This window comes from Apteryx mantelli, chromosome 2 (assembly GCF_036417845.1).
Source record: "Apteryx mantelli isolate bAptMan1 chromosome 2, bAptMan1.hap1, whole genome shotgun sequence".
Lineage (NCBI taxonomy): Eukaryota > Metazoa > Chordata > Aves > Apterygiformes > Apterygidae > Apteryx > Apteryx mantelli.
In genome coordinates this window covers 130465746-130489778 of record NC_089979.1, presented here as the reverse complement: position 1 = coordinate 130489778, position 24033 = coordinate 130465746, and the positions used below count along the sequence as shown (strand labels likewise).

Sequence of the window (24033 nt, the reverse complement as noted above, 5' to 3'; positions counted from 1 at the left end):
AAAACCAGGAGCAGGCTGGGTTTTAACAAAGATGCAAACTTCATGGTGTTCATAGACTTAAGTCAGCCCTTATAACTGGAGGAGAATGTCTGCTGGCTTTTCCCTTGCTTTTTGCAAGGTACCAACACTGCCTTGGTCTTGTTTGAACTGACTTTGCCGATCTTGGATGCAGTGCTGGGCAGAAGCTGTAATTCATCTGTCCTTCAATTCTGGGAGGTAAAGGTGGTGGTATGTTGAAGATGTAGCACAGCTTTACTTGTTCTGGGGTGACGTGAAAGGGTGGTTATTGCTTGTGCTTGCTGTGAGATGTCTGACTGTCAGAGCAGCCACTCTAGGCTTCTTGCAAAGTCTCAGGAGAAAGGTGAGGAGCTGCCCCCACCTGCTCTGCAATCATGCTGTGGGCAGCAATAAAATCCTGGGGCTGGCCAGTGGTGTTAGCAATGGGGATGCAATGGAGGCTTTAATTCCTCCTATTAGGAGGATGTTGCCATAATACAGAAGTTCCCGTGTTTTTTCATATCCACACTTAATATCTGAATTAAGGTCAAAAAAATCCAAGGATTGTCTATCACATCAGCTTTTCTGAAGATTTATGTTGAAGCTCAAGAAATTAAGAAGCACAAAGTGTTACATGGGAGACAACCAATAATAAAAACCTGGGTGTCTTGCCTTTGTGCCCTTTGGAAATGCAGCTGAAACTGGCATCTCTTAATTGCAGCTTGTTTTCCAGGTCATCAGTTTGACTACTTGAGTATGTAATTCTCCCAAATGGGTTGACTTTGTGGATGTCTGATATGATCTACATGCCTTCAAATGTTGTTGTTTTTTTGTTTGTTTTTTTTTTCCTTCAGGCTTGGCACTTTGGAACCGATGCTTTCTGGAGCCTGAGTTGTGCAACACTAAAGTTTGAATTATGTCCAAATTTCAACTGTGTTATTAAGAAATGTCAAGTTTGCTCAGAGATAACTGCATCCAGACTTCCTGAAGTGTAACAATGGAAGTAGGCAGATCTTTCTAAAGAAATGCTGAATCCTAAGCAGGCACTGACTCCTTAGATATGTCTTTCTGTGATGGACAATATCAGATCTTCCAGTTACTAAAGGTACTCATTTTAAGTTTCACACAAGGGTGCAATATCTATTAGGACCTTAACCAGTGTCTGCTGGCTTGTCTGGAATCTCTTCATTCAGTCTCTTATGATTGGGCCCTTAAGCTACTATTTGCTTTTCGTTTGTCTTGCATTTTATCAGCTTTTCCTGTCAGCAAGGTCAATTTTTACTCTGTGAGGCTCTGAGGCTGAGACAAGCTGTGGAAGTCTGAGCTATGTTTTGTCCTGCCCTGTGCACCAGCAGTGTAAATAAGCGTAGTAAATTTTCAGAAATGTGTCTTTGCTGTTATCATTAAGGCCTCGAAGGATTCAGCTTTAACTTTCTATCAGGTAAAGTCTGGATGCTTAGGCCCACACTTTGCAGTTTTCCTAGGAGAGTTAATGGGGAGAGAATAAAACTAAGCCTGAGACTTGTGTTCATAGAGTGACTTTTTGTTGCATTGAATTTTTTTTGTCTGCTCTTTGCTTGTCTGCAGATGTGAAGCTCCTGTAATTGAAGATTGCCTCCCTGTTGCAGTATCCATGATTTGTCAGCCACACATTATTTTTAGCTAGTTGTTTAGGATAACCTTCCCGTGGCTGCTGTGTCAGTGTCATTGAAGACCAGGTGGTTAGTGCATCTTCTGACAGAACCTTGCTGCTGTTCTTATGGGTTTCCTTTAAGAAAAAAATGTAGTTTTATTAGGGTAACAAATTCTGTTCTGAAAATATATGGTGTCCTAGTTAACAATTGCATATCATTGTCTTTTTAGTACTCATCTAATAAGGAAGAGTTCTGCAAAGCAAGACAGAGATAATTGCTGCGGTTTCCCCTCAAAAAACCCCTACCCCAAAACAAAAAAAGAAACTAAAAAGCCCTCAACAAACTCTATTGACTCACAGCATATTTTTATCTAGTCTCCAGCGTGTTGGAGGCAGAGTTCTTTGTGTGCTGGCTGATCAGTTGCACAGCCTTGATTGACGGGGCGTAATTTGGTAGAGGGTCAGCTGCTGCTGTGAGCCACAGGGCCATTGCTGAAACTGGTGGGGTGCAGCAGCAGGATCTCCAGGCTGAGTTAGAGGTGGGTATTGACTGTGGGGCTGTGCATTGGTTAAGGGTTGGTTCTGTGCCATTGGCTGGCTGAAGTAACTAACAGCTCCTCTCTGAGGAACAAGCACCTTCCCCCCCCCCTCTTTTTTTTTTTTTTTTGCAAGTTCCTCATATTGCTAAGGACTTTTAGGATAGTTTCTTTATTTTGGCGGGAAAACAAAGCAAAAACCAAGCTTTTCTTTTTTTTAATTTTGTTCTCATTTTTTCCTTTTTTTGAGAATACTTTGACATTTATAATGTTTTTTTTATATTCTTCGAGAAAATATTGGTGTACTCTAGAAATGTATGAAAAAGGATTTCTATTTGTTTTCCAGCCACCCCCAAGGTTCAGTAATCATTTGGAGCAGGTTGGCCCTGGTGCTGTAGTATCGCTTGCAAAGAAAAATAAACCCTACTGCTGCTATTTGCATGTGGCTTTCGAGTTTTATAAACTCGAATTGAGTTGTGCTTGGTGTCACTTAAACCACCAGTTCTTTTGGGTTTTTGCTTTTGTTTTTTTTGTTTCTTGTTTGTTTGTTCCCAAGAGTGAATTTTCCAGCACAGCACTGGAACTTGAGTATCTCAACTCTGCTGGGTCTGACCAGGGAAACTTGTTGCAGCTCAGTAACAAAAGCTGATTTCCTCCAGTGAACACTGCTGTCTTATTTCTTCTTATGTTAAAGAGCTTTTATTTTATTAGATGTAAATGCCAGCTGTCATGTCTTGTTTGTTTATATGTTTTCGTGTTGGAGAAGTGCTTCTAAAAGAAGAGAACAAGAGATGTGATTTGGTTCTGAAGTTGGGCAGCAGGGTGGGCAAAAGTGGTACCCAGCACTATTGTGACAGAGGCCAGGGCAATGTTGTGGGTCTTTTGTTGTGTGTTGGGGTTTTTTTTCTTTCTTTTTTTGTCTAACCTAATGTTTTGATTATTCTCTGGGGATGGATCCAGAAGTACAAGTTATTAAAGAATTTCTCTCTCTCCCTCTCTCTGGGCAGCATGGGAGTTTCAAGAGTTATTTAGAAGTGTTTAGTTAAAAGATGGTGTTCAGAAATAAACACATCACTTTCTGTTCCCTTTTTCCCTTGATTTAGAAAGGAGTTGCTTGACCTTTGTTTCTCAAGATAGTTTGACCAGCCTTTTGGTGGGGGAGGAAGACATGTAAGATGAGACAGCTGTGGTGACTTTTGGAAAGAGTGAAGAGGTGATTGGGGAGTGATGGAGGAATTGAGGGGTAGTGGACTGAAAAGGTGTTTTTGGAAAAAAGAGCCAGTTTTGCTAGCAAAACTACTGAACATGACATATGGCATCTCAGGAACATACCGCCGCCAAGGTTTAGCTGAGAGCCTGTGAGTCCAACTACCTACATAAGATGTGTGATTACCGGTAAGCAGGGGTTGTGGTATACAACTTCCAGGACTGTCCACAGAATATTACCTATTCAAACAGATTACTTTTCTGAGCGAGTTGCCCTTGAATCTTTGGGGATCTTATTTGTGGTGACTCTTGAATTATAGAAATGTTGGAATTTCTGGGAGAGAAGTAACTGAGAAATACTACTTTGTTTTTCAGGTTGGCAGCCTCGATGGTTTCTTCTCTGTGGTGGTATCTTGTCCTATTATGATTCTCAGGAAGATGCCTGGAAGGGTTGTAAGGGAAGCATCCAAATGGCTGTGTGTGAAATTCAAGGTAACTAAGATGTAGTAGCACTCCCTGAGCAAATTCTGTCCAATAAGTACATGTTGTATTTGAGGTGAGACTTCAGGTCACAAGAGCTATCTGGTGTCTTAATTTCTTTCTAATGTATTTGTAGTAACTCAGTAACTTGATCTATATGCAAGTTTTTATTCTATAGTATTTTGAAAATGTTACAAGAACTGCAAGTCTCTAATATAATGGATATTCTACATGGAAGTGTGTCATGATTTTTTTTTCTTCATCCATGGTGAAAGGGCACACAGCTTCAAATGACTTCCTAGGCACAATGTTAAAGCTGGAAGTGTGAGTTATGAACTTCAGTACTGGACCTGCTTACTCCTGATGGTTTACTTGCCATGACTTTGAGGTTCAGTTTTGGGCAGGGAAACAAAGAGAAGTTTGCTAAAAGAATGCCCTTTCTGTAAAGACTCACAGATGATGATGATGTACTATCCACAAAATTGCCTTTCATAGCTTTTTGTCCCACACCTGTTATGCATGTGTGTCCTGTCTATTCTCTAACTCAGTTGAAGGGTTGCAGAATGGCAGTGGGGAAGTTTGGAGCTATAGATTCCTGCTCTTCCGTTATTATTTGACTTGCCATGTACATATTTGTTGGGATATTCACTTGGACTGGGACGGACTGAGGGAAAGGAAATGTGTGCCATGCTTACTAGGAGAGGTCTGGCCTGAAATCTGTGTTGCCTCCAGTTCATCCTGCAGATAACACGCGAATGGACCTGATCATCCCAGGGGAACAGTACTTCTATCTGAAGGCAAGAAATGCAGTTGAGAGGCAAAAGTGGCTGGTTGCACTAGGAACTGCCAAAGCCTGTCTGACGGACAGCAGGACGCAGAAGGAAAAAGGCAAGAACTTGCTTTTGCTGCTCACATGCTGCTTACTTTTGTTTTCACATCCTTACTCTAGGATGTGCATACAAAGATGACAAAATCTGTACTTGAACTCTTTGTCCAACCTGTGCTACAGGTCTTCAATGACACTAAAAGCCAAGTCACATGAGGACTCTAGCTAATATTAACTCTCAGTGCAGGGATTTGAAAACTTTGGCTTTTCCTTAAAATATGCTATGTATAAATCATTTGAAAACTGTGGGCTGATAGCCTCCCTGAGTACAAGGAATGACTAGCTCCAGGTTATGGGTTCCTGGGATGCAGACTGTTTCTGTTTGTGTGGGGGGGTAAGTCCCCTCCACCCCTCTGCCTGTCTGCTGACCTACCGCCTCATACCAGTGCCTTGTTCCTCTTTAGCTTTCCAGTTTCTCAGTTTTCCTTCCGTGTTCTAACTGGGCTGTCTGTGCCCTTCAAAGACTCCTTGGCAAATAAAGTAAAGGTTTGCAATTGGTCTTAAATACTAGTCTTCAGAAAGTGAAATCTGATCATGGTCAAGCTATAAATATTAATTTATCTCTTGGCTTTTACCAACAGTCTCCACTTTCACAAAGAAAAGTCCTCTTGCTTACAAACTTGATGTTATTAATGAGTCACACTGTGAGAACTTATGCCTTAGCCAGGTACAACCTCAACGCAATGGCTACATAGAAGATGATAAAGAGAAAATGATTGTTAATAAATTGGTGATCCTAGCAAATGCTTGGGGGAAAGTCTTCCTCTTACCTTTCCCTGAGGTGAGGAATAGCTTCTTTTCTGCTAGCTGTAGCATGCATCTTCACTAGGCTGTGCAAATGCCAGCTCAAACTGACTCCCAGCAGGAGATGCTAGTGTAGGGACCTAAATAAAATGTGGGTCTGATGCACAATGCCCACATGAAATCACAAAGACACAGAACAAAATTATATCTTTGAGTTGACCTGTGCTAGTACAGGGTGAAAAACTACTGATGTGTTTACAGAACTGAATTATGTTAGTCTTGTTAAAATATACATTTATTTCATGGCATTAATAATTCTGGGGCTCTAATGTCTAAAAATTACTTCTGAAAAATCTCAGATTGACTATTAGTCATGAGGTGTCTGGAGTACTGTGTCCAGTTCTGGGCCCCCCAGCACAAGAAATATGTGGACATACTGGAACAAGGCCAGTAAAGGGCCACTAAGTTGATTAAGGGACTGGCACATCTAATATATGGAGAGAGCCTGAGAGAACTTGGGCTGTTTAGCCTGGAGAAGAGAAGGCTCTGGGGGTTATCATCAGTGTGTCCAAATATCTGATAGGAGGGTATAAAGAAGATGGAGTCGTACTCTTCTCAGTGGTATCCTGTGAACGGACAAGAGGCAATGGGCACAAACTGAAATATAAGAAATTCTGTTTAAACATGAGAGAGAAATTTTTTTTATTGTGAGGGTGGTTGGACACTGGAACACATTGCCCAGGGAGGTTGTGGAGTCTCCATCCTTGGCAATACTCAAAACCCAACTACACACAATCCTGGGGTGACCTCTTCTAGCTGACCCTGCTGTGAACAGGGAGGTTGGATGAGAGGATCTCCAGAGGTCCCTTCCAACCTCAACTATTCTGTAATTCTATTATATATATTAAATAATTTTTGTCAGAAAGAACCTGTCTTCTCCCTCCTGTATTTTCAACCAAGAACCTCAGTCCTCTAATTCATAGTGTAATTGTTGGCACCTTAGATTTAGTGAAAACAAAAAATATGATGTGTAGCGATTTAGTTCTATTAAAAAGGCTTGTTGAGGTCAAATGCACTGTACTTTTCTTTGCTCTAAGTTTCTATATTACGTTTTAACTTTTGGAAAAGCCCAGCTGGAACACGCTGTTCTGTCTGTGATAGCAAAAAAATTAAGCATGTTTTCACCTGTCACAAGTGGAATTAATGGCCAACCTAGATGAAGTCTGTATCTTTTGAGCTGATAGAAAATGTTTTGAAATGGAGAAGTACTGATTGAATTAGACTGGATAATACTGTTTCAGCAGCTCTCGAAAATCGTATACTGCAGGATGGGTAGAATAAATTTAACTCTTCTTTTGTTTCATTTTTAGAGTTCACTGAAAATACGGAAGCCTTGAAAACTAAAATGTCTGAGCTTAGACTGTACTGTAACCTCCTTGTTCAGCAAGTGCATAAAACGAAGGAAGCCAGCATTTCTGGTGTATCAGAACCAGAGGTACAGCTCCATTTTTCATGTAGACCAGTTCTGCGAAGTCTTGAGTATTCTGAACTCCTGATTAGCCAATGCAATACTCATTCATAGCTACTTAGTATTGTGCTGTCTTTCAGTTGAGGTTGTGTGGGAAATAGCATACCTACACAACAGTTCTTCTTAAATGAAATAATACTGTATTGTTATAAAGAAAGGTAGCAAATAACTTTTTCTGTGTTGGGTAGTAAGCAGTGATATGACCCTAGGGTCTTGGAGATCTAGATAGTAACCTATTGATGTCTTCTATTTTAGTGTAGATCAGGTGTATATAGTGGATCAAAAAGGCAAAAATTTTTTTGTAAAAAGATAACTTGCAAGAAGTGAATGTTTGCCTGCCCCTAATTAGATCACTGTTCAGAATCATTAAAATCCTGTTTCTGGGAAAAAAAAAAAAAATCTTGTTCTCAACTAAAATCCTTAAAAGGTCAAGAGATAATACAGACCTCAAAGAAGCAAAATTGAGAGGAAGAACTGCTTTGTTAGCATCTGCAATAACAGTTACAGTTTCAAACCTTAAGAGAAAACAAATTTGTTTTACAAATTTTTCTGAGCAAAGAAGCCTCATTTAAGAAGGGTCTCCTAGTGTTAATGATCTGCGCCTTGATTTGGGAGTAAGTGTGTGAAGAGGGAGGCCTGTAGCTTCCTAGAGAAGCCTGTGGGAAAGAAGGTGTGGGAGGTCCAGGATGTCTTCAGGAAGAGACACCTGTCCTCAAGTGCAGAACAGGTAGGCAGAACACCTGAAGGTTACTCGTCTGTGTGTCCAAACCATCTCCCTAAAAGTACCTTACAAACTCTTTACAGTGCATTAGTGTGGTAGTGTAGACTGTGGTAGTGTCCACAATGTCGTGTATAAATGACTAAAAGGCTTTGTTAGAACTTGCAGCTTATAGATATCAGCAACAAATCTGTAATGTGTTGTTTATTGAGCTCCTACTTCACTGATATGGGGGAAAACTCACTTTCTCTTATCCTGCAGCTATTTAACTATGAGGGTTTATTGCTAAAAGCATTTCGGCATCAATAACTGCACTTTGCAGAGATGAAGAGTTTTGTGACAAGTGACACTTTATTCTGCTTGTTCAGTTGCAGTAATTTTTTGCTTACGAGATTTTTTGAAATTACTGTATCTTCGGATCACTGTGTGTTCATTTCACTTGCTTACTCTTCATTTCTCTTCTCAGCAGTGTCTTCTGGAATGCCACTGTTGAATACACCAAGACTTGTATTTAACATACTTTTAACGCCAGAGATAAGTGACGTGAGCAGACATTGCTGTTAAAATGCAAGCAGACTGAGCTTGTTGTAGTGAGAGGCTAGCAAGAGCAGTAATGCTGTGAGGGGGCATAGTCCCAGTAGTACATGATGCCAGTTCTCTGACACTTTGCATTTTAATTCAAGTGAAACAGGAATCATGACTGCAGCAATAGTGGGCTTTGATGGATGCTCCAGGCTGATCTTTTGTGATGAGTCAATGTCTTCTAATTGGTTTCTTCCCACAGAGCGGGATTGATATGGGAGCTCTGTTGAAATCAACCTGTGACACCTTCCTGAAGACTCTTGAAGAATGTATGCAGATTGCAAATACTGCCTTTACTTCTGAGTTATTACATCGGACTCCGCCTGGATCCCCACCTTTGGCAGTTTTCAGATCAAACAAGGCCTGTATCCTCTTCTCTAAGTCTTGGCATGGAATGTAAGAAGCCTTCTTGTAGAGTAGCATTTGTGGAAGTAGAGAATGAAGTTTTTACCCATGCAGTAGCTAGTAGTCTTCCACTAGGCATGCTCTGGCTTGCAAGTGATGTAGGGCTTTTCTTGTTTTTGTTTTTTGGCTTTTTGATAAACAGTGACTAATCTCTGACTTCTAATTCTACATAAAAGTTATTAGACAGTAACTTTTAGGGCCTGATCCAGCCGCAGACATCAGTGTTTCAAAATAGCCTGGCTGTATGGCAAGCTGATCCATTGTGGGAGCTCATAGCAGTTATCTTCTTAAGTTATTGCTGTATCATATCTATGATAATATGCCAACAGGAGCTGGTGAGCTTATCTTTTCAGTGGCAAGGGCACTTCCTTGGGACCTGGAACCACAGCTGCAGATGCAACTCTAGCAGATTAAGGTGTATGCAGGAAGGTAGATGCTTCACTGTATCTAGGAAGTGAGTTTACTTCACCTTACCTGGAATCTGGCCTCGTATTTCTTGGCAAAGTTGTCTTATTTACTCATTTTCCCCCTCTGAAATAAAAGTTGTTGTGTATTTGGTGCTTCCCACCATCATTGCCTTAGTTTTGTTCACATGCTGTATGGAGTCTCTCTTGGCGCTTGCTTGCTAGCTAGCTTCTGAAAGAAGTATCTTGTAACAATACTTTAATGCTGTAACCATGCAGCACTTTTTTTATTTATCTGTGTACAGGCTGCAGTTCAGACAAGTAGTGAGCATATGCTTAGCTCTTTCACTGACTCTAGTTTGGATTTTACAAAATGTGAAGTTTAAGAAACCTGATAGACTGCTCTTGGTTTAAAGAATATTTTTTTTCTCCTTACCTTACAGATAAAACACTCAGTCTTGTCCAGTCACACCACAACAGAAAGGTATAATAAAAATCTTTATTGTCAATCTCTTTAATTTGCTTTTGGTAGTGTCTGTTCCTTCCATATTTTTCTCTGATATTACCAATACTGGCTACAGGCAAAATTGTATTGCTCTGAGCTGCAGACTTGGAAGAAGACACAGCAAAAGGGAGCTGGCTCACCCCTGCCTCATGTTTTTCCTTTCTCCACCATTTCCCTTTTATTTTCCTCCTCCCCCACCATTGCTTTGGTGACCTCCTGGTCACTCACCAGTCATCTCTCTCCCACTTCAGTGCTCTCTCCTGTATCTTTGGTTCCACTCCATATGCCCATAAAATAATTGCTAGAGAGCAAGCTGTGATTTGTGGAGGAGAGATGGCAAGGGTGTGTATATATAAAAGCACTCCTGAGGGGCTCTTGTTTTAGCTACAGCACCCGCTTTAACTTCCTTTTTTGTAATTGGTTGTATTTTTTGACTCTGTCTTTTTTTAAATCATTGTGAATATATTCAATAATCCATGAACGGGGGTTGAATCATTGATATATCCTATTTGTTAAACCTATGGGTTCCTTTTATTATTTTAGATAAGTTAGTTTGCTCAGCTGCCTGTGAGAGCCTAGAATTCTGGTAACTATTTTTCTCATTGTTGTTTGTGTGTTTTCACAGGATAATCTTACCAAGCAATGCTTTTGTACACTAATCGTTATTCCTTGCCTTCCTTCAGGCAGATGGAATTGAACCCCTTTGAAAATGGCTCTGTAAAAGCAGAATTTAACCAGCAAGAGCAAACCCTTATTAAAAGCCTGGTGCATTTAAACCTGGAAACAAATGAGGGGAGCAGTGATGTTCTGGTTGAAGACCACATAGAAGAGGATTTGGCAGGTGAATGTATGTACTCTATTTTACTCAGGACTGTTACTCTTTAAGAATAATTGGAGGAAGCCTGTGAGTGCTGATACCTTTCCTCCCAGGAGAGGGAATGTTAGTACAAGACTAATGCAATTTAGTCTAATATCTGCCCCTTGTCAAGTCGTCTTAGCATAGCTCCTGCCCTTGTTGATAGCTAACACAGTTCTGAATGGAGAGGGAGATTAAAGCTCACTCTTGAACAAGAGGAGACTCTTCTGGATGCTGATTGACGTAAGTGGCAATGCAGTTTGGCAGAGCTTGGGCTATTCTTGCCCTGTGGACAGACACTTCATTCCCAGAGGCTTTCCATTAACACCTCTGCTAGAACATACAGCTGCATTGTCAGAAAGGAAGCAGGGAAGTTTTGTGTTGCTGTCTGAGAGGACTTGACCTTGTAGTTGCTCATAATTGCTCTGGCAAATCTCTATGGAAAACTAACCCTTTTCCCCACAATTAAGAGCACATTAGAAAGTACCTTATTTCTTCCCATTACTTCAGCAAAACATTAAACTTGGATTTGTGTGTGGCTTCAGTAAAATTCTATTGAATTAATTTGGTATAAAATTCCATCCAACATGATTACATTGTTAAGGGCTGCTAAAATTAAAATCAAGTCTTTACAAGTAACACGATTTCTATTCTTCCTTCTATTGAATGGACTATATAGTTTTCAGTGCCTTCCTTTGCCTGGCCATTATTCCAGAACTCAACACTGGGGAAGTTTTAACCATGCAACAACAAGTCCTTTTTTCAGGGAGATGAGTCTGCTTCCCTGTCTGTACCTAACCACTTCCCCTTTGAAGCTCTTCTCTCATAAGGCCGTCCTTGCTGAGGATGTGCAGCCTCCACCCGCATTGGAGGCTGGTAGTTGATTTGTCTGATGGAGAGAGAGGAGAAAAAAAAAAAAGGCTGCTGAGACAATATTTAAACAAGTTTCCTCCTCTCTCTCTAACATCAGAGGAAGTGTGGTGAGTGTCATGGTGCTGGCAGGAAAAGCTTTTGAACTTGCATGTTCCAAGTATGCCTTCCTTCATATAGATGCACAAAACAGTAATAACAATATGAGTATATGGTTGTGCTTTTTTTGTTTTTTTTCCTGTTTCCTGTAAATGTAAGGTATTAAAGAAGATGGGGAGAGCAAGCTGCAAGCTGTAGAAGGCTTTGGTACCCACAAGTTGCTGCAGTCAGAAACGGATTCTGTATGTGGATCGACTTTATCGTGTGAGGAAGACAGAAATGAAAAAGATTTTCCTACCTTCTTCAGTGTCATGAGCAATAGGTAGTACATGTTGCAGATTTAAATTACAAGGATATTCAGACTTCATGTTAAGCTGTTTAATTGATTCAGAGTTAAATCTGTTCTGCCTGCAAAGCTATATCTGCTGGGATTATTTAACAGGACTCGTTACAGCACAGTAATGGAAGAAGATACACTTTGTAAAATTAATTGTGCAGAGTGGTTTGAGAGCAGTGTCAATCATCTAAACACAACTTTGAATGACTTCCCTACACACCTCCCATTTTGGGATTGAAGCAATTGTTTCTCTACAAGTGTAATTGCAGACAATGTGAAGTTCTGAAAGCATGACTGTTAGTGAGTTTGTGTTTGAGCTATTCTAAAATATCTCTATATTGGGAGTTGTTTTTCATGGTTTGTGATGCCAATCCTTGCTTCCACACCACCAAATAAATAAATGTTTACTTTCTGTAGTTGTTTAATGTACTGAAATAAAAGCTGTGTTGGTGGCTCCATGTCTGTAAACTTTACCTCTGTTCAAATGAAATGGATGTGAAATGCACTTTTATCTTTAGAAGCTGAATAAAAGGAGTTCTTGCAGTAAAAATATCTTTTCTGTTTGTCCTGGATCCCAGGTTCAGTGATATTGAACTCCGTGAGGAAGAGGGCATACCAACAGAGGAGTTTCTGGAGTCATGTTATGCAATTGTGCCTGTTCTGGGTAAGCAACTCCTTCTTTTTATGGTGTGCATGAATCTGATTCCTTTTGACTGCCACCAGCTAGGAGAAATGGTGGAACGGTTAGTTTGGAGAATTCATTTCTTCGCTGAAGTGGTATAGTGTAAAAGTAGTTTCTATCAGCAGAATCAATATGACTGGTACCAGAAGATGTTTCTTATTCCTGCATTCTATAGTCTTGTTTAGCTGGGACCCCTGTATAAGCTGTCTGGAAATCTGTGAGCGTATCTGGAACAGTAATTTCCTTCCCTCAAGAGAACAGTGTAGAATGCCTTATGTATAGTACAGCTGACAGTAGCATCAGCTATACTGTCTATTGTTGCTTTTTTCCAAAGACTTTCGTCTCCAGCTAGTGCAATCCTCTGTCTGCTTGGCCTCTGAATCTGACAGTGGATGTCACGGGTCCCTTTAAAGACTCCCCAAATTAGTATATTTTAACTCTTGTACCAGATGGAGGGTTTTGGTTCTATAACTGAAGGAAGACTTAAGTTTATGTTGTCCTTTAATATTCTCCTACTATTCAGAAAGATTGGTTAGAGTAAATGAAATGAGTTCTTACTAAGACACAAGAAGTGGGAAAAGGTGTGATTTTAAAATGTAGCCTTTCTTTCTTTCCAGACAAGCTGGGACCAACTGTTTTTGCTCCCGTTAAAATGGATTTTGTAGGTAACATCAAGGTAATAGCTAATTTCTAACACTGACTTTAAACAAACAGGACTCCATTTAGCCAGCATGAGTCTGAACAGATGATCATCATCTTGTTGGAATATCTAGCTTAGATACCAGAACTCAAGAATTATTGTTTCAGGAGTCAATACCAGAAGGCCTTTTTAATATCTGTTAATGTTGCTCTCTGTCAGATCCAAATGCTGAGATGTCCCTAATTCTGCTCTTAGAGCACGTGCTGCGTTTAATAAATCCAACCATTTTTCACAATGAAACTTTTAAAATCAAATTTGATTGACTGCCAAGTAGGAAGTCTGTTACAGCTAATGAATATGACTTTGATTCTGATCTGAGAGGATTGTAAGTCATGATGCGATGGTATCAGTATTGACTTTGGACTGGAGAACAACAAGAGGAAAGTGCCCTTCCTCAACCAAGTCAGAGCAAATAAGTTCACTAAGAACCAGCTCCTCAGGAGCTGTAAATTGGAGCGAATCCTGTAGCTGAGGTTCTCATTCTGAAACTTTTTCCAGCTCTAAGTCTGCAAAGGCTTGAAGCGCTACTTGTGCGATTAGGAGTTGTATATAACAAACTTTGGAATAAATTAAGAAACATAAACATGCTGATGCCTGCGAACTATAATTGAGAGTTTGCGGTTTAGCTGTTGTCAGAAGGTGATCTTGTTCATATTTGGAGCTCTGGGATGATGGGTCTATGCTCTGTGTAGGCTGAGTTAACACCTTTCCGCCTGTACGTAGGATGACGCATGAACTACCTAAAGCACATTGTCAGACATAAATGGCAGGTTCTGTGCAAACTGTGGACTGAGCCACTTTCTTATGATTGCGTTACATGGTGGTAATGTGGCAGGCACATTGTAGGAGCTAAGTCTTGGGGTTTGTTTGGTGGCTCTGTGCTCTCTCACTCACACTGCATGCCCAGTCCAGGCTAGCAAGGAAGAATCCTGGTAAATAGCTGGTTTGTATGGTACAGGGCACTGTCTGATCTTAAAAGTATAAAGCCTTTCCTCTTAATTTTTTTTCCAGAAAATAAACCAGAAATTTATAACCAACAAAGAAGAGTTTGATACCCTTCAGAAAATAGTGCTCCACGAAGTGAATGCGGGCGTAGCACAAGTTAGAAACTCTGCTACGGAGGCTCTCTTGTGGCTGAAAAGGTAACAACCTCCTATCTATTTAGGCTATAAATAGTTAAGATGTGATGAAGGCTCTTTCACCAAGGCAGATTGTGTTTATAGAGCAAACTAGTTACTTTCACAGGTTCCATCAGTCCAAACTGACTAGGGACAAGTTTGATGTAGTCTGTAGTTCTATCACTGCCACTTTGCCAAAAGGCCTGAACAAGCAATCACAGACAACCTTTCTTTCCCCGTTGCCCATGAAAGTGAAGAACAGGTCACACTAAGTGACTGTTCCTGCTGGACTGGTGCATCAGGCAGAAGGTTTCAGGTTGCAGCACAACTCTCCTAGCAAAGCCTTTTTCCTTAGGCTAGGAGAGAGGCTGAAGGAGGTGGCTGCATTTCTTTATACAGATGGAGAACGTCTATTTAATTCTGAGTCTTATAAGCAGTGGGAGTTAAGCTGGGTTGGTTGGCTCCAGAATGTCCCTCTAACATACTGAAATTGAGGTGCCCAAAACTGCATTGCAAACTGAGGGGTTTATCTGGTTATAAACATGGTTTCTTTTTTACTTTGTGGGCTCGTCCTGACAGAGGCTTAAAGTTCTTGAAAGGATTTTTAACAGAAGTGAAGAATGGAGAAAAAAATATCCAAACAGCTCTGAGTAAGTTCCAGTAGCTTTATTCTTCATGTGTCTCTGAATTTACATACTCAGCTATTTTCCTCCTTATTTAGAACCTGGGTTTTCTTTTCTCCTGTAGTTATTGATGCAGCTAGCCCCCAGAATGCAACTTTTTTGAAAATCATGGTCTTCAGGCAGATTACTAGGTAACTGGTCAATCTTGATTTAATGCTGGATGAAAATTCATCTAACTGTCATGCTTTTGGCATGAAGAAAATGCTATATAGGTGGCAAGCTTATTGGGACTGTTTGAGAATGTAACAAGGGCTATGTTCAGGAGCACTCACAAGAGACATATTGAGGATTGTTTTAATAAGGGTCCAATACTTTCTGTTCTAAGGGGCTAAAACTTTACCCTCATGTGTAAAGAGACCTTGTTTAATGTCTGAGCTAACTGTCTGGATTGAGACTGGCTAACTGTCAGCTTGCAGGACAGTTTCACCCTCTGTAATATTTTTCCAGACTTGTACTGAGAACTAGAGAGTGGAAGAAAAATCAGCCATGAGGCAAAGCTAGTCAAATACTAGTTACATTTCCCTCCTGTCTGTTCAAACAGCTTATTTGCCATGGATGACTTGTTTGAGATTTGACAGCAGAGCTGAGACCCGCCCCCCCAACCCAGAAATCCCAATTCTGTCATCTCCTTTTCTCCTTCCTTTCAGTCATATGAATGATGCTCAGAAAGAGCCATTATTTGTGTCCAACAACAAGAAAATATCCTTAACTAGTAGTTTCTAAGCTCTGACTTTTCATTGTGATGCAAACTTAAAACTGCCATACGTGTATCCCTTTTTCTTTTTTTTTTCTTTTTTTCTTTTTTTTCCTCCCCTTCCTTTAAGACAATGCTTATGGGAAGACGTTACGGCAACACCATGGCTGGGTTGTACGCGGGGTCTTTGCGGTAAGTAATTCTCTTGGCTGCTAGGGGTCTTGTTAATGTGATGATATGTCGTATTTACCTAATAAACTGTATTAAAATTGTAAGCCTTGAAATGAAGAGATTCCTTTTGTCAGACCTTATCTTGAGGGTGAGGACTGTGGCTACTGTTAGGTTTAGGATTGGACTTCAAGGGTGAAACCTGTTTTTTTTGGAGCCAAAACACATGGGTTGCTTTTTTGTGCATAAAGTTTTCATTATTTCTTTTGCAATAGTGTTGCAACTCTTTTGTAAGAATTTAAAATACTGTCATATTCAAAGAGAGCTATTAAATGAAGATGTGGAGTTTTTGGGTTGCTTTTTTGAGAATGAGTTCCTCTTTGGATGACAGAATTCGAGAAAAACTAGTATGAAGGAGGCTAGTGTGACCCAGAATATATTGGCCAGAGGAAATGGTTTATTTTTTGTCCAAGCTAGCAGCTCCCCCTTGTGTCTGTCCCTGGAAATTATCTCTGAAACTGTATGAAAAGCCTTGGCCAAGTGATCGTGACAGACTGTCACTGGGAGAAGCAGGAATGTTAGGGAGAGCTTTCTAAAAGGGGTTTGAGCATGGGACTTGAACACTGAAGTGTGTGAGACTAGGTTGGGAGCTCCCATAAATTTTACTTTATTTGGGTTTTGCATTTAATACTTTTTTTAATGTTTGCTGTTTGTACAAAATATGCTGTACAGACACTTTCTAAAAATCAGGGCTAAGTGGATCTTAAACTGGGCATCTACATAGAGATGATAAACTGTTGCCGCCTTATCAGTTAAGACTTATGTGCACACGCACAAAAAAATGACTTAAAGCATTAACATTTGTGTAATCAAAGTGCAAAGAGGGCTGTCTAGAAGTTTTGTCATGGCTCTGGCTGGGTTTCTCTTCCTGTTCTGTTTTTTCCAAATCTAAAGACTTTGGTTCCTCTCCCAGTTAGCTTTAAGGGCAGCTCCAACATATGAAGACTTTGTGGCAGCACTGTCTGTAGAGGAGTGTGACGCTCAGGAAGAAACGTTTTATAGAGGGATGCAGAGGGACCTCAACATTTACTTACCAGCCATGGAAAAGCAGCTAAATATCTTGGACACTCTCTATGAAGTACATGGTTTGGAGTCGGATGAGGTGGTATGACAGCAAGACAGCATTTAAAACTTCAGGGACTGTCTGTTAACAAAGTGTTTTTGGGTTTTTTTTGTTTGTTTTTGAACATTGTTTCTGTTCATTGTATCTCTTCCGTTGGGAAGGGTATGAGTGCTTTTTGGGGAAGGGTATGTATGAATATATGTGTGTGTGTGTGTGGTTTTTTATGCTTGTTTTGTGTTAAAATGCAGAGGTGCTGTTTCTCTTAGAGTCATAGCTGTGTCCATGATGAATGCTTTTGATTGAATAGCTCTGCCTCTCTCCTGCCTCGCTCCCTCTCTTCTCTTCCCTTCATAAATGTAACGGAGCAGAACTTGGCCTTTGCTCCCACACTTCATGTGGGAGCTGCGCATGCAGCAGCGCGGTCCACACTAGGAGGCTGTGCCGTGCCATGTGCTGGCTTGTGCAGTGACACTAGCCTCCCTGCCACTGCGTATTAGCTGTGTAGGAGGACAGAAGTAATGAGAGTTACTGTCACCCTGGTAGCAGAAGAGAAGTTGCAGTTAAATGTCAGCTTATTAGGTATGCGGTGAATTTATCCCTCCTTTTTTTTTTTTTTTTTGACTTATTTTGGATGGAAGAGCTTTTGCTGTTCAATGCACCTCGCCGAACATTAGAGATCTTTACCACAAGCATGTGTGGCTGGTGCTCTAGGCTTCCCCAGGAGCCAGCCTGTGAAAGTGGATACCACACTGTTCCCTGCACAGCTGCCAGTGTGCCACGTTCTCCCTTTCAGCTCCTGCCACCGGGACAATCCTACACAAAACTTCCCCTGTGCCCTCCATGGCAGCAGGATGCTCCTACCCATGTAGCTTGTGTGGCAGCGCAAGGGAACCTGCTGTGCTCTGTTACCCATGGCAGAGGAAGGGGAAGCCCCTGCACGGTCGTGGGAGGAAGGCTGTGAGCAGTGAGCGGTGTTTCCTCTGCGCTGGCACTGCTGTGGCTTCCTCTGCCCCATGTCATCCCAGTGCTGGGATGGGCAAGCCAGAGCCTCACTGCTGCAGACCGGCAGAGTCCAGCTTATTTCAGTGGTGCTGTGCACATCTGCAGCAGCTGATGGTCTGCTCTGATGTTGATGGTGTTTGTAGGCAGGGTAATGGTTTCAAAGGTTTCTAAGTCTCGATAGCAGTCAGCACACCATGGTGCAATAGAAAATCATGTCCATCGTCCTTGGTTTTGGGAGGGGTGGGGGGGTTGGTTTTGGGTTTAGGACTTTTTAAATCAAATTCACATGAAAACATAATATTTGCCTTTAAATTGAATACAGCTAGCAGTTTATAAAGCAGTTTTTCTTGAAATCCTTCCTAGGCTGGCATTATAGGCAGAGACTTCATGAAAGCAGATAGGAAATGAATAAAGCCTGAGGGAAGTTATAATTCATCACTGAGCCATTATGCATTTGGCCAATTACAAGCCTTTAAACACAAAATTGTGTAGAAGTGACAGGGTTTTAGGAAAGTAAGACTTCTGCTCTTTTGCACAAAGCCGTCCAGAGCCCTATGTCACTACTGAAAGACTCACTTATGCCTTGAACTGGCAGTAAATAATTCACAGACCTTGTACTAGCCTTCAACACAAGTTAGGAATTTTGTCCTTCACCATGTCACTAGCTGAAAGGACTCTTAATTATTATTTTTAATAGCAGCAGTGCTAAGGGTTGAGTTTAAGTCATGTACAGAAGGAGAGAAGACTGCTAGTTAAGTACTTGGAAGGGAGCAAATCTTCATAAATGCAAAAGAGAAGTTTCAGTGTTGCCTTCCACAAAGAAATACTGGCTTTTGCTAGACTAAAACCCATGTAGATCCAAAGTAAAATGAATGTGCTGCAGGACTGCTTTCCTGCTGATGCAGTGTCAGGAGCCTCTGCGTACTTAATACTTGATCCTTTCTATAGCGTCTACCATTGCTAGCTTTAAGAAGAGCATGTGATGAGGGAAGAAAAGACCAAACATCTCACTTGGTGAATAAAGCAAGATACCAGAACGGTAATTAACTGTGATTAAATAGTGTGACTCTTCTCTCCCCCCCCCCCCCAACATCTCCTCTTAGAGCTGCTGGCTGCCTATAGTTCCTACATACTCCAACAGTAATCACAAGGATGTAGGATCTGTTTGTTTTATAGTAAATAAAATAGTAGTATTTATGTCTAAACATGAAGTCAAGAGTTTTGGCCAAACTCTGTTCAATTATTTCACCTGTTGCAGTGCTAAAAAGGAAGTAGCCTTTGGGATTTGTCTGTCTGCCTCTCTCGAGCATGAATGCTGAGAAACTGCACTTACAGTAGAACAACCAACTCTCCACCCAGTGTGGTTTCCTCGGGGTTTTCAGCTAATATGTGGTAAACTAGAATAGTTCTTAGCTGGATACTCTGAGAAAATAATGGAGACCACATTTCCGCATAAATATCAGTTGTGGTAAGGGGAGGACAGGAAGAGATCCCTCTTCTGTAGAAATTAATTGTGAGAACATGATGAATATCGACATCTCTTTTACTCTAAGCTTTGGCAGTAGCAGGAAAGAGTATCCAGCACTTATGGACTTGGAGGGTGTGAGTTTGTTTTGCATGGGTGTGGGTTTTTTGTGTGTGTGTGTGTGTGTGTGTGTGTGTGGTTGTTTTTTTAACTAGCGAGAGAACCACTAGTTTGGTAGTAGTGTATCAAACCCAAAGCTTGATGCAAAAAGTAAAGAAGCTTTATTTCTTAAATAAGAAACTTAACAGCTTAATTAGGCTGTTAGCTTCAGAAATTACTAACTCCTACCATTACTCTCTTGCAACAAGTAGAGAGCACTATGTGGCGTTCTGTGTATTCTGTGAGCAGTGAGGCATCTCACCTCCGAGCAGCCTTTCTGGTCTTACTCCTCCCGCATAAAATCAGTCTTTCTGAATTTTGGAGTTGGTGCTTGAACTTTCTTATGAGACAGTGACTTCAGGAGGCCCCTGTGTGCTTGTTAAATAGGGGACTTGCAAAGCTGGAACTGAGCAAGGTCTCATTTTTAATAGCTCTTTGCTTTCAAAACTTATATTCCATTATGCACTGCTCTTGCAGCGAGCACTTAGTATTTATGAATGCTCTTTTTCCTGTCAAACTACCACTAAGGAAGAAACCTATACAGCATGTTGCAGAGCTGAACTCTGTATTATACCACTAGTAAGGATGCAATAGAGCAGATTGCCAAGCATAAACAAATATACTGCTAAGACAATTCATTAGTTTCTTTCTTTGTGGTGTCAGTTTGGCAGTCAGAGAACTGGCTTTGATTTTAATCATTATAGAGAACAACAACTGAGTACTGACCCTTAAATTCAGAATTGGAGAGGAGGTACACTTGTGGCGTGTGTGTGTGTTTTATGGCTGATGCTTAAGAACTGACCCACACACTGATAGGCATCCATATGACTCTCAGATAACAGCACCCTTGCTCTGTATGCTTTAAACAAACTGCTTTGATTTCTTAAACTGCACCCGTCTGAAGTTTTGCTTCCCTTTCCTTTATAAATGCTTTCAGCTGTTTCCTTCAATGTCTAACAGTTGCATATTCTCAGGGATTTTACTTAGCCATGGCAAAATAAGAGTAATCACAGCCTTACCCTAGGGGAGTAAGGCTGCTTTTTGTGAAATTAATATAGCTGAGTGTAGAGCTCTGGTACAGCATGTGACACTGACAAGTCTATGCAGTGTGCGTCCTTGCTGAGACATGGTAAATCCCAAAGCAATCTGATAGAAGTACTACCTAGTACTGAATAATGGCTGTCAGCATATTTTAATAAGGATCATATACATATCTTTGTAATATAGTGCCATTGGCATTAGAGCAGAGCTCCCAAATGATTTCAGTCGAGTTCTGCGTAGCAGTGGGAGGCTTTTATTTATTTTATTTATTTTAGTTGTTTTGTTTTTAAAAAACAGCTATGTTCTGGAGCCCCCTTTGCTATTTTTAAGACACCATACTCAGTTGCATATTGAAGTTTTGTGACATTACAATTGTAGAATATGAGCTGGATACTCAAGTGCTTTAGTGTAAACATAATGAGTCATTGAATCATCCTGTCTTGATCCTGTTATAATATGGGTCTCCCTTTAATAAGCGCACTTAAAGTTAAGGGCCATATACCTTCACTTACAAGATTTTGTGAAGCATCATCAGGATTTAGCTACGGGAGTTTGCTTTAAAAATCTTTCATAGTTTGAAAATTGTCACTTGCTTGGCTGGACATATAAAAAGCTTGCCCAAAATATGCTTCAGTTGTGTTGCACCGTGCTTTGACCAAGGGGTGTGGACCATTCTGGAAAACAGTGTTGCTTGTGTCCATATGCTGGATCTTCTACCCCCCCTCCCCCTTTTTTTTCTTCGTCTTCAATTCAGTTTCTGCAAAAAGCTTTAGAGGACCCTAAAATGCCTTTTAGGCACTAGAGGAGAGCATCAGCACATTCCTGTCAGGCTTTCTTTCCCTCTTCCCCCACATGTTCAGCCTGTTTGCTGCTGGAGCTGCTGCTGTCACATTGAAATCTTATGAGAGCCCCAAAGCAGGAGTTCATAAGTAATTAAAAATACAAACTTGGAAAAGCAGACTTGAGTTCTGTGGCAGGCAACCAAACATACAGCCACATGGAGAATGTGCTGCTTTTCCCTAGTTTGACATATTTGCCAAAAAACCTACTCTTTGAAGTTTTAATTTCACCAATAAAATTTAATTGGGATACTTAACCCCGTGCTTTCACTAGTAAGAAGAAGAACTGCCAAGTCTTTTCTTTCTTAATGGTCTTATTTCTCTTCTCTTGCCCGTAGAGTACTAATAAAATAGAAGAAAAATCTGAGTTTGTGCATTTTTGCCACCCTCTTGTAGCCCCTTAGTGAACAAACACTGCAAGCTTTGCCCTCCTACATGCTCCAGGTAGTATAAAATTGCTGTTGTGTAAAAGGGCTCCGAGTGAGCCATACACTAGCTGCAGTTCACACAAGCCTTTAAGCACTGCTGTGATAATAGAACATCTCCCTCCACTAACCAGGTTGGGAACTTGAGCTTTTAATTTTTCCTTTGTTGAGGAAAGCATATGGGCTTCAGTGGGTGTTTTAGCCCATATCTCGCTTCCAGCTAAGAACACATACAAGTGCAATCCTACAGTGAAAAAGTAAAGCACGTACTTATGTGCTTCCCCCAATCAGGCCCTGAAGTGGCTGTGCCCTTTTATGCATGCACATCTCACTAGCATGCGAAATGTGGCCCTTGACTAGCATTTTTTTGTATCCCTTTCTTGATATCGTATCCCCCTCGGGAATACTCCAGATGTGCTAAAGGGTTTTTATGTATGAAACTTCTTTGTTTCCATATCCTGATTTCTGTACTAAGTATTAGTACTAAGCTTGCTTACTTTATTTTGCATCATAGCACTCAGGGGTCTAAAACTTACTCTTTGATTCCCTTATTTAAAACAGTCTTGAAAGTTTGAGATTTATGTCTACTTGGAATGAAGCTTAGCAAGTAAATTGCATTCCAGAATCTAGTGACTAAACAAAACCACAGTAGCTTGCTTTTGTTGTTTCCATTCCAATTTTTTTTTTAAGCCAATTTTGGGCATTCGTTTTATTAATGCAAAGCTGGGCTTACAGTGAGCCTTACTTAGATCCATGCATTTTGAGATAAAGAGAAGGTATATTGCCTTCCACTTTAACTTTACTTTGTTCTAAGGGCTTCTTCATGCACCCCAAATCACCTCTTGTATTTATAAGCATTGTACAAACTGCACTGTTGTAAGCAGTTCAGATTCAAAATATTTTGGAGTTTCCGATTTGCATCATCTCTCAAATTATACAGCATTTGTCTTTTTTTCTTTTATTTTTGGAGTATTGTTAAGACCTTTGTCAGACTTTTATATTATTTCATTATAATAAACTTATTTAAAATAAGCATGTTTTATAATCTCACTTTCTCCTTGCATGGGTTTTGTTTCTTTTACTGAAATAGAGGGCCTAAAGCTCTCTTCAGGACTGATGGCTGTTCTAGGTACTGTGTGAGCAGTCAGAAACAGTATGTTTCTGGTTAATGGAAACTACATGTATGTATCTTTGTATGAAGAATGTTTGAGCACATGGAGTCTGTTTTGATTATGAGAATAAAAGCTGCATCTGGCACATAGTTGTGGGTCCTTGGCCAATCCAAGTATGTGAAGACTCTAGTTACAAAAGCCAATCTGGGAGTGAGAGAAATTGGAATTTAAAAATTACATGTATTATGTGGGATTTTTTTTTTGGTTGGTTGGGTTGGTTTGGTTTGGTTCGGCTGGACTTGCATATCTTCCATGCCTCTGGCCCCTGTAGGAGTTTCTCAAGTCTTCCACATCGCTTCATGGTCATCTTGAGATGCAGATGAAGACTGTTAAGACTAGAGCCACTTACTAATTGTGGGCATTCTGCCTCAGCAGGAAGGCAGATCTGGGGTACCTGATTGCCTCCCCAAAGCAATGGTAAGACCCTCTGGTAAATGGCAGCATCCAGTTGGAGATCTCTAAAGTTTCTGAGACATTTGCTGAGCTGGAGAAGAGAAGATGAGACTGAATCACAGCTGAGACCTACCCAGCCCCATGGCACAGGGAGGGGAGGGTGTATGTGTCCTGCCACAGCAGCGTTGCTCAGCTGGAGCAAGTGCTGTCTCCTGTGGGTTGCTGTCAGTGTTGGGATGGGTCTAACTTCTGGTTGTAAGAGGCACCAGAGCATCAGCTCTGCAAAGGCCAAGAGTTGCTTCTGCTTTGGCAAGGACTGAGCACTGCACTGCCAGGCATCCTAAATTCAACCTGCCAGGGCTGAGCTGTGGATAGCTGCTAATCTGGCGAGGGAGGGTTTGGAGGGCCTCTCTGGGGCAGGGGAGGACGGGGATTGTTTCCTTCTTTTGCCACCCAGGGGTTTTGTTCATCTTCTCCCCTTCCTAAGGGAAGGTGCTAGGTATCAGTCTCCTAGCTGTCAGCTCTAGGAGGCTCTCCTTGCAAGGGGGCTTCCCTAGGGGAAGCATTTAAATAGAAGTGGGCA

The 24033-nt window shown here is 40.9% G+C and overlaps 1 protein-coding gene across 6 annotated transcripts in view; it reads left to right on the top strand.

The window, feature by feature from the left end:
- Positions 1-22917, top strand: part of PLEKHA8 (pleckstrin homology domain containing A8) — a 29916-nt gene extending 6999 nt beyond the window's left edge. The window contains exons 1-16 of one of the 6 annotated variants that reach the window (XM_067291553.1): positions 1883-2169; positions 3270-3379; positions 3748-3864; positions 4585-4740; positions 6853-6977; positions 8513-8671; positions 9563-9603; positions 10308-10471; positions 11609-11771; positions 12365-12450; positions 13086-13144; positions 14180-14310; positions 14866-14936; positions 15034-15100; positions 15794-15855; positions 16809-22917. In XM_067291553.1, the coding sequence (XP_067147654.1) occupies positions 3843-3864; positions 4585-4740; positions 6853-6977; positions 8513-8671; positions 9563-9603; positions 10308-10471; positions 11609-11771; positions 12365-12450; positions 13086-13144; positions 14180-14310; positions 14866-14936; positions 15034-15100; positions 15794-15855; positions 16809-17002 (1500 nt within the window). In that variant the 5' untranslated portion in view covers positions 1883-2169; positions 3270-3379; positions 3748-3842 and the 3' untranslated portion in view covers positions 17003-22917. Of the gene's footprint in view, positions 1-1078; positions 1103-1882; positions 2170-3269; positions 3380-3747; positions 3865-4584; positions 4741-6852; positions 6978-8512; positions 8672-9562; positions 9604-10307; positions 10472-11608; positions 11772-12364; positions 12451-13085; positions 13145-14179; positions 14311-14865; positions 14937-15033; positions 15101-15793; positions 15856-16804 lie in introns of those variants that run through there. The other 5 variants (XM_067291556.1, XM_067291551.1, XM_067291554.1 and 2 more) reach the window with 5 other exon arrangements.
- Positions 22918-24033: the final 1116 nt, after the last annotated feature.